The 9,714-nt window shown below is 46.9% G+C and overlaps 1 protein-coding gene across 1 annotated transcript; it reads left to right on the top strand.

Moving 5' to 3' along the window:
* The first annotated feature begins 1,551 nt into the window (after nucleotides 1-1,551).
* On the top strand, nucleotides 1,552-9,496 carry HSP90AA1 (heat shock protein 90 alpha family class A member 1). Its single transcript, XM_074868796.1, has 11 exons — nucleotides 1,552-1,708; nucleotides 3,370-3,528; nucleotides 3,867-4,233; nucleotides 4,763-4,896; nucleotides 5,417-5,725; nucleotides 6,070-6,235; nucleotides 6,519-6,709; nucleotides 6,830-6,977; nucleotides 7,669-7,937; nucleotides 8,275-8,608; nucleotides 8,750-9,496. Exons 2-11 carry the CDS (start codon nucleotides 3,370-3,372, stop codon nucleotides 8,857-8,859), a joined length of 2,187 nt encoding a protein of 728 aa, XP_074724897.1. The 5' UTR covers nucleotides 1,552-1,708; the 3' UTR covers nucleotides 8,860-9,496.
* The last annotated feature ends 218 nt before the right edge of the window (nucleotides 9,497-9,714 follow it).

The raw sequence follows: 9,714 nt of genomic DNA, 5'->3' as shown, positions 1-9,714 counted from the left end.
CAGATAGCAGCCTGGGGTGCATCTAAGAGCCAACAGCAAATGCCAAGAAGTTGCACCTGGGATGAATTTTTGCTACAGAAACAACATCCTTTTTATTCCTCAAAGAGCTATTCTTCAGACCAGGGAGATGGTTTAGATTCATGCTTACATCAATGTACAGTTGTAACATGTAGCTTCACTTGGTATTTATATCCCAAAAAGTGGATCAGCTCCAAGAAGAAAGTTTTAGAAGCCTGCTGCACATGTGATGCAGAAAATTCTCCTGAGACATGGAAGACCTGCATTTAACTCCCTGCTCCCAATCAGGTCGTTCAGGATATAAAAATAACTCTGCTGCTAAATGCTGTAATCACAGAGCTACTGGGTATAATGAGACACGTACTTATCAAAGCCTTTATGCAAGATGTATAAATGTATGTATAAAGACGTCTGTAGCTGTGCCCTTTGAACATCAGCTGAGATTTCCAGCAGATTAGATGGCAAAAGCCACGTCCAGGTTGAGAATCCCTTTGGGCTGTTAACAAACTGAACGGCGTTGGCATCCATCTCATGTCTACTATTAGCATTTAAATCCTTAAGTAACTGCATAGCTATGTAGGTCTTCTGAGCTTCTTGGATGTGATCCCTTGACTCTTTTTACCCTGAACAAATACACAGGCATGGTTTTGTTCAACTTGCAGACTGATACTTGTTGTGTGAGAAGCGATTTTGTCTTCCCTGATCAGGCGAAACGCCTTACCCCAGCATCCCTGAGCCGTGATTCACCCAGCTGCGCCTGGCAGAGCAGGCGGCTCCTCCTCGGCTCGCCGGGCAGGGGAGCGGTGCCCGACCCTCCCGCCCCGCAGCCCCGGCCTGAGGGGAAAGCAGCGCCGCAGCCACCTGCACAACCGGCCTGCGGGGAACCGCCCGGCGCGACCAGCCCGCCCGGGGCCGCCGCTGCGGCCGCGAAGCGGAGCCAAGAGGCTGAGGGGAGGCAGGGCGGCGCCCGCCCCGCGCCTGGGCCCTTCTCCCGCCGGGAGCGGGCGGGGGAGCCCCGGCCCTTCTCACAGCGCGGCGGGACGCGCCGGGGCCGGGGGGTGCAAGCGGCGGGGGCGGTGAAAGAGGGGGGCAGAAGGGGGGGCAAAAGGGGGTGGGGGGGGAGCACGCGGCCCTCCCGGTTCTAGGACGTTCTGAGAAGCGCAGGGAAGCCAATGACGTCACCGGCCCCTTGCGCAACCCCCCCGACCCCTCCTCCTCAGCCCCGCGCGCGCCCAACCGCCCCGCCGGACGGCTACCGCGCATGCGCGCGCCCGCCACCTCCTCCCCCGGCCCCGGCCCAGCCGGCGGTTGGGCGAATGGGGACGGCGCGCGCTCCGCCGGCCGCCGGCCCATGCGCAGAGCCCCACCCCCACCCCGGCGGGGACAGCGCCTGCGCGAGACTCGCGCTCTGACGCGGCCGGCTGTTATTGGCTGCGAGGGGGCCCGGCCCCGCCCCCCGGCGGTGTGGCCGGCAGGCTCCGCCCGCATTCCCCCCGTCGCCCCCTCCCCGTGCCGCCCCCTCCCCCGTGCCTGTCAGTGAAGGTTCCCGATGGTTCTGGAAGGAGGCGGCGCCGGGCCTATATAAGCCAAGCGGGCGGCGGGGTGCGCGCATTAGTGGAGGCGCAGCCGTGCGGGTAGAGTGTATTTGCAGCTTCAGCGAAGAGAGCAGCAGCCCTTCCCCCCTGCAAAGGTGAGCGGCGGGGGCGGCTGTAGCGGTAGCCGGTTGTACGCAGGGGATGGCTCTTCTGAGGGACTGTGTCTCTGTTAGCGGTTGGTGCACGCCTCCGCGTGGTGCTATACCGGGGGTGCGGGGGGGATCCGGGGGACCGCGTGGTGCAGGACGTGCCTTTTCTTCTTCCCCCTTTAGTCCTCGTTAAGGGTGAAGTGGGCTCGGAGGGGTGCTGGGTCTTGGGAGTCTGGGTATGGCTGTGAGGGGGTGAGGTGCTCTCAAGCGCGCGGTTTTTTGGTTTTTTTTTTTTTTTTTTTCTTTTTGTTCCTGAAGTAACGTGGGGGTGAGGGGTAAGAATGGGCGGGCAGCTCTTGGTGGGTGGGGGGGGTTCTTTCGCTAGCAGAGCTTGGGAGGAGGGGGTGTAGATGGCGGGCAGAAAAGACTATCGCTTGGTGGGGGGGGTTAGCTGCCGCCTCGCAGGGCTGCAGGGGGGTGGTGACCCGATTCCGGTTCGGTGCGGAGGAGCAGCCGCGAGGGGGACGGACAGGGAGGGAAGTTCGCTGCCAATGAATGGGCGCTCGGCCATGAGAGCGCAAGATGGAGGGGCTGTGGCGGGCGATCCAGACCGGGCAGGCGGCTGAGGCGGGCGTGGGGAAGGAGCGGGGAAGGGGCGGTTCGGCAGTGCACTCTGCTCGCGGGGGGGGGCGGGGGCGCGCGGGGCTGGTGCTGACGGGGAGTGGGCGGGAGGGGGGGGGGAGCGGGCGGGGAAGGCTCTGGCAGTTTCTAGAATCTTTCCTGCTTCCGGCGAGAGCCTGCAGGGGGCGCTGCGGGGCGGCAGCTCCCGCCGGCGGCTCTGCTCTGAGCAGCGTAGCGGGCGCCGGCTCGTACCCCAGGGACTTTTTTTATTATTTTGTAACTTCGGTAGCGTTGTGGTGGAGGATTGCAGTATTGCGCTTGGTCTCCGTTCATTTTGTAGGGATTGAAGTGGGGGGGTGGTAGGGGGAGGTTCTGCGTTTTGAGTCGAATCTCTTGCTCCTGAGGCTTGACTCGCGCAAAGGCTGTTGTAGGCAGCAGGAGGCCGGGCTTGTTCGGATAATCCCTCCGTTGTAGGACAGTGACGAGTTCGGCTGGACCGTATTGGTACATAAGATGTAGTTGTGGCTCGCGTCTGCACCTGAATAAAATGAGTTGTGTGAGCCAAATATGAGATGGACGTGAGAACAGGAAGGCACTCCGGATAGAGACTGTACTGTGAAAATCGGCTAGAGAGTAATGCAACTAACAGCACATGCTGGGCTGAGTTCTTAGTTGCATTTTACCTTCTTGTAATGTGTGTTTGGCCTGTGATGAGGGGAAGGTAAGGGTCGTACATCAATTTGTAAATTGAGGGAGAGGAAAAGTTCTGTGTTACCCTAAACGGTGCAAACCAAAGTGAGTGTAAAGCAAGTCTGCAGTTAAAATCTTGTATCTAGTTTCTGGATTTCCCAAAATTCCTGAATACCGATAGGAAATAAGATCTGGGGGTTTTGGAGTGTTTTGTGTTTTCCTATGGTGCTATATTTGAAACTACATAGTTAAATTCTTTTATCTCAGTATGCTATTGTCTGCCACTGCCTGCAAAAGCACATGTGCACTGAGCTGTTCCGGATGGGATGGGATTTCAACTCCCCCTCTTGTTACAGATGCCGGAAGCTGTGCATACTCAAGATCAACCAATGGAGGAGGAGGTGGAGACCTTCGCCTTCCAGGCTGAGATTGCTCAGTTGATGTCTCTGATCATCAACACTTTTTACTCCAACAAGGAAATCTTTCTGAGGGAGCTGATCTCCAATTCATCAGATGTAAGTACCTTAACTCCTAGCCTGGTTCGTGTCAATAGACTAGTGAAATATTTAGGAATAATCAGGGAATGTTAAAGCCTCATTAAACTGAAAGAGGGTAGATTTAGAGTAGATATTAGGAATAAATTCTTCACTGTGAGGGTGGTGAGACTCTGGAACAGGTTGCCCAGAAAAGTTGTGGCTGCCCCCTCTGTGGCAGTGTTCCAAGGCCAGGTTGGACGGGGCTTTGAGCACCCTGGTCTAGCGGAAGGTGTCCCTGCCCAGGGCAGGGGGGTTGGAACTACATGATCTTTAAGATCCCTTCCAACCCAAACCATTCTATAACTATTCTCTTGCAGGCTCTGGACAAGATAAGATATGAGAGCTTGACTGACCCAAGCAAGCTGGATTCTGGAAAAGACCTGAAAATTAACCTCATTCCGAACAAGCATGATCGCACTCTGACCATTGTGGATACAGGCATAGGGATGACCAAAGCTGACCTGGTTAACAATCTCGGTACTATTGCCAAGTCTGGTACCAAGGCTTTCATGGAAGCGCTGCAGGCAGGCGCTGATATATCCATGATTGGTCAGTTTGGTGTTGGCTTCTACTCCGCCTACCTGGTTGCTGAAAAAGTGACAGTGATCACCAAACACAATGACGATGAGCAGTATGCTTGGGAGTCATCAGCTGGAGGATCTTTCACTGTCAGGCTTGATAACGGTGAGTACTAAATGTTTGTGCTCAAGAATACTTTCTAAAGATTTCTGGCATTCAAATACCTATTCCATACATGGAAAATGGGAAAAACAACAGATAAACTGTAGTGTGCTAGTCACGTGTCTCGTCAAGCACAGGCACAGCTGTTCCCTTACCATTCCAGTTCTAGCTGTTGATACATGATAAGGGAATGTGTAAGTGAATGGTACATTATAATGAAAACGTAGCTTTTAAAGCTTATACAAAGGAATATTTCTGTAGACTCTACAACTCCTTTATATACAGAAACTTGAAAGATAACACATGAACAGACTAATTAAGTGAAAATCTCCTTAAGCATACCTGAAATACATGCTGGGTGCAGAAGCTTGAGGAAGTGTCTGTAAGGCTGTTACTCTACACAGAAGCTTATGTTTACTCAGTGTTGAAGAAACTGCTGATACAGCAGTGCCTTTTTAAAGAAGGCATGTTTTGGAATTTGCCAAAGCCTAGTCGACTGCTGCACAAGTAAAAACTGTAAATTAAATTCTAGGTGAACCTTTGGGCCGTGGAACAAAAGTCATCCTGCATCTTAAGGAAGATCAGACCGAATACCTGGAAGAGCGGCGAATCAAGGAAATTGTGAAAAAGCATTCTCAGTTCATCGGCTATCCTATTACGCTCTTCGTATGTACCTTGTTTGAATTAACTTAATAACTTAAGTATTGTCACCTTAAAAGAAGTGCATTTTTGAAATTTAAGAAAGCAGTCCATGTGTATTTTGTTAATTGATATTGTTCAGATGTTACATGGATGTAGCTCTTAAGAAATGTAATTCCGTTACAGGTTTATTTTACAAGACTACTAATCACAAATTTATTTCTTAAGACTAAGTAAAAAAAAGTGTTTCACCAAGCTAGTACTATCAGTTGCCAAACCATTGAGGAAATTAATTGCATCTTGATGTATTGTTAGTGGTAATTCAGTGTAATTAAACAGAACTACCAAAAACCTACCATGTAAGCACATGGAAATAAAATGCCACTTGTCTCAGCACCCAGCATCTGAGTCCTTAGTTGAGTCTAGGAGGAAAACTTGATGCCATGTTCATGTAGTTTCCAGCTTTGTGAGACTACAAGGGATACCGTAGGGCTATTAATGATAAAACTTCTAGGTTTCTCAAATCAACTAATGATATCTTCTGTAGGTGGAGAAGGAACGTGACAAGGAGGTGAGTGATGATGAGGCTGAGGAAAAGGAAGAGGAAAAAGAAGAGAAGGAGGAAAAGACAGAAGATAAACCAGAGATAGAGGATGTTGGTTCTGATGAAGAAGAGGAGAAGAAAGATGGAGATAAGAAGAAGAAGAAGAAGATCAAGGAGAAGTACATTGATCAGGAAGAGCTCAACAAGACCAAGCCAATTTGGACCAGGAATCCAGATGACATAACCAATGAGGAATACGGGGAGTTCTACAAGAGTCTAACTAATGACTGGGAAGACCACTTGGCTGTCAAAGTAAGTTATTGTCTTTTTTCAGGCACATTTGCACTTGCTACTAAAGCTGGAAGCTTGCTAAACATGCTACTGAACTCTGATCCATTGTCCCAGAGTTGCTGTGATAAGTTGCTTAGTATTTGGAGTGATACTGCTTCAAACACTTAAACATGTCAGGGTAGCACATGCTGCAGTTACTCTGGCTACTGTTAAGGCTGTGTTTATAATCCTGATCAAATCCACGGTAAATAAAAGTAAGTGCAGATGCCTTAGCAGTTTGTAGCTTAGTCATTACCAAGGCGATTAAAGTCACTGAAGTGAGAGCCATACAACTTGACTGAAATGATCATTTTGCTTTCCCACAGCACTTCTCTGTGGAAGGGCAGTTGGAATTCAGAGCTCTCCTGTTCGTCCCACGGCGTGCACCCTTCGATCTCTTTGAAAACAGGAAGAAGAAGAACAACATCAAGTTGTATGTACGCAGAGTTTTCATCATGGACAACTGTGAGGAACTGATCCCTGAATATCTGAGTGAGTGTGTTTTTCAGGAAGATATTTCCCAAAATATTAGAGAAACTGCTTAGGAATTTTGTAGTTTCCTTTCATATTTAAAGAAATTCAGGAGGGGGAAGACAGTGTCCTAAACAGAGAGCTGATCAGGGTAGGATCTGAGCAGTTGAAAGTACTGCTTAGTTTGTGTTGTCAAGAATTCTGTAGAAACATTCATAATTTTAAAAGGGCAAAGACACTTAAGGTGGTGACTGGTACTCTTTTCTTTGAGACCTGCAAAGCTAATTCTCACTTTACCTTCCAGATTTCATGAGAGGTGTGGTGGACTCTGAGGATTTACCTCTGAATATTTCTCGTGAAATGCTGCAGCAAAGTAAGATCCTGAAAGTGATCCGGAAGAACTTGGTGAAGAAGTGCTTAGAACTTTTCACTGAGTTGGCTGAAGACAAGGAGAATTACAAAAAGTTCTATGAGCAGTTTTCCAAGAACATCAAGGTTTGTAGTCTTTCTGCTTAATATTGATGGTAAAAACTACAGATTGCTAAGCCTGAAATACTAAACTACCACAGTTTTTATCTAAAGGAATCACTTAGTTTTTTTCTTCTACTTCTGTAGCTTGGTATACATGAAGATTCCCAGAACCGCAAGAAGCTCTCAGAGTTACTGAGGTATTACACATCTGCATCTGGTGATGAAATGGTTTCTCTGAAGGACTACTGCACTCGGATGAAGGAAAACCAGAAGCATGTCTACTACATCACTGGTGAGTTGGTAACAGAAATTGTCCGTAAATGCAGGTACATACATAGGGTTATCTTTTTGGGGTTAGAAAATAGAAAATAACCATGGCAGTTTTCTTGGTGAATTCAGAAAAATGCAAGGAACCATGTGCAGGATGTGCCTGCATACTTACTGTGGTAGTTATGGTTCCTTAATATGGTACTATGTTCACGAGGACAGTGGGACTAGCTACAGATAATGAAGTGCTCCTTGCAAAGATAGCTTATGGTTTTTACCCCTGTAAGCCCAGAAAGTATGCTTCAGAGCCTTTGAGGTGCCTTTAAAATAGCTTTGTGTTCTGGCTTTAGCTAATAAATTTGGCCAGGAGTATCTGAATTAAGATGTAATGCTCAAATACAAATGCTGTACAGAGCTGCTCAGTTCTCCTTGGCAGGAGTAGGAAACCCTTCTTACCTGGCATTCCAGGAAATGTAAATTTACTTTCAAACCAGGGAAGTACTGCAAGCTGTGGTGCCAGTTTGAAAGGCCTGAGTCTCTTCAGGCCAGTCTAATTGCAGTAGCTTGTTGGTACCTGTTCCGTGCCCCTTTTTTTCCTCTGGTATGGACATCAAGCATCACTGGAAATGTTGCATAAGCACTTTAGAAAACAAACAAAGTGCCATGTTAGAGTGACAAGGCTCAAACCACAACTGTGGCATTCTTGCTTCTTGCAGGTGAAACAAAAGATCAGGTGGCCAACTCTGCTTTTGTGGAGCGTCTTCGCAAACATGGCCTGGAAGTGATCTACATGATTGAGCCTATTGATGAATACTGTGTGCAGCAGCTGAAGGAGTTTGAAGGCAAGACCCTGGTTTCTGTAACAAAAGAGGGTTTGGAGCTTCCAGAAGATGAGGAAGAGAAAAAGAAGCAGGAGGAGAAGAAAGCCAAGTTTGAAAACCTTTGCAAAATAATGAAAGATATCCTTGAAAAGAAAGTAGAAAAGGTAATTGGTAGTATGCAGTTTGTCTATATGTAACAAGTTTAATGATCTGAAATGAATTTGGTGCAGGGAAGGCTCATCTAAGGTCTGTTATGATTGCCTTTCTGAAAGAGCAATCTCTGCAAGATAGAGCTTTAAATATATAGAAAGGTGTCTTTGTTTTGTTTTTAGTGAAGTTAAGTGGCTCTATTGAGTTGGTATTGCAAATTCTTCAGCTCTGTCTCCTGCATGACATGTAGTGGCATTTCAGAGTTGAACCGCAGTTAAATCAGTGGGGGATAATAAATGAAGTGTATGTGTTGAAATGTTACATGATGAACTTTTGTATTCACTCTTCTAGGTGGTTGTGTCCAATCGTTTAGTCACTTCTCCATGCTGTATTGTAACAAGTACATACGGCTGGACTGCCAATATGGAGAGGATCATGAAAGCACAGGCTTTAAGAGATAACTCCACAATGGGATATATGGCAGCCAAGAAACATCTGGAGATTAATCCTGATCATTCCATCATTGAAACACTGAGGCAGAAGGCAGAGGCTGATAAGAATGACAAGTCTGTGAAGGATCTTGTCATCTTGCTGTATGAGACAGCACTTCTGTCCTCTGGTTTCAGTTTAGAAGATCCTCAGACACATGCCAACCGCATTTACAGGATGATCAAACTTGGCCTGGGTAAGTTGGAAAATCTGTCTCCAGTAAACTCAGGGTGTGGTTACGTGCCCTTGCAGGGTACTGAGTGTCCTTGAGGTGCTAAGGAGAGGAAAGCCTTGAGCTCTGATACCAGCATTAATGGTGTGTGTGTTTCCTGTACAGGCATTGATGAAGATGATACTGCTGCAGAAGAGGCCAGTCCAGCAGTTACTGAGGAGATGCCACCACTTGAAGGAGATGATGACACATCACGTATGGAGGAGGTGGATTAAAACAGTTTACAGGAACTCATGAATGTTTCCTTGGCTAATACGAATAAGTTATATTTTGTATATTATGAATGTTACCTGCCAAAAAAAAAAATCTTTGACACTTTGTCTGCATTCCCTCTTTATATTTATTTTCAAAGATGTTATACCTTTATTTTTGTTACATTGCTTTTTCAGCTGATGTGAGATACAAATGCCATTGAGGGAATATTTTCTTTAACACTGTACAACCCTAAACAGGCAAGTTGAGAAGTAGTTATTTTTGTCTGTATTAGCTGGTTGCAGGTGGCAGGGTTTTTGACTTATTCTTAATTGCCAGAAATGTGGGAAAGTAGCAAAGATGGTATGACATCAGGATGTTTAAGTTTGTTTAGTGTTATACAGCTCTTCAACTCTAAATATGTCTAACATACAGTACCTAGTAACTAGGTATCTAGAAGAGCTGAAATACTTGGGGAAGCTTTAACCCTATTGCTCCTAACAAGGTCTTGATGTTTAAAGTTGTTTTTTATACTGTTTAAGGATTCTGGATTGCACTCTACCATAGAATAGAATCCACTGTAAATCTTTATTGTGACTTATGCAACTCTGCATGTACAGTTCAAACCTAGAACTGTAAGAATAAAAGTGTTAAGAATGAGTCCTGTTGCTGACTTGTCTCTGTTAACACTGGGAACAAAACCTGTTACTCTGTGTCAGTTGTTGCTTTGGATCTTGAACACTAGCTGCTGCCTTGTTAAATCTACAGTACTGCGTGCTCTGCAGTGCCAGTGCAAACCAGTGCCACGTAAAAGCAAAGTCAGGCAGTGCTTAAAGATCTTAAGGCGATTTTAATCTCTGTAAAAGTGATTTGTCTTA

Source organism: Strix uralensis, chromosome 4 (assembly GCF_047716275.1).
Source record: "Strix uralensis isolate ZFMK-TIS-50842 chromosome 4, bStrUra1, whole genome shotgun sequence".
Taxonomy (NCBI): Eukaryota; Metazoa; Chordata; class Aves; order Strigiformes; family Strigidae; genus Strix; species Strix uralensis.
This window is presented reverse-complemented; position numbering and strand designations above follow the sequence as displayed.

What these genes read in the sequence shown, in the direction of transcription:
- HSP90AA1 (XM_074868796.1), top strand. Translation starts at nt 3,370, where the DNA reads ATGCCGGAAGCTGTGCATACTCAAGATCAACCAATGGAGGAGGAGGTG. An exon ending in ACTGATCCCTGAATATCTGA is followed by an intron (nt 6,236 to 6,518) that starts GTGAGTGTGTTT and finishes TTTACCTTCCAG; the next exon opens with ATTTCATGAGAGGTGTGGTG. An exon ending in GCATGTCTACTACATCACTG is followed by an intron (nt 6,978 to 7,668) that starts GTGAGTTGGTAA and finishes TGCTTCTTGCAG; the next exon opens with GTGAAACAAAAGATCAGGTG.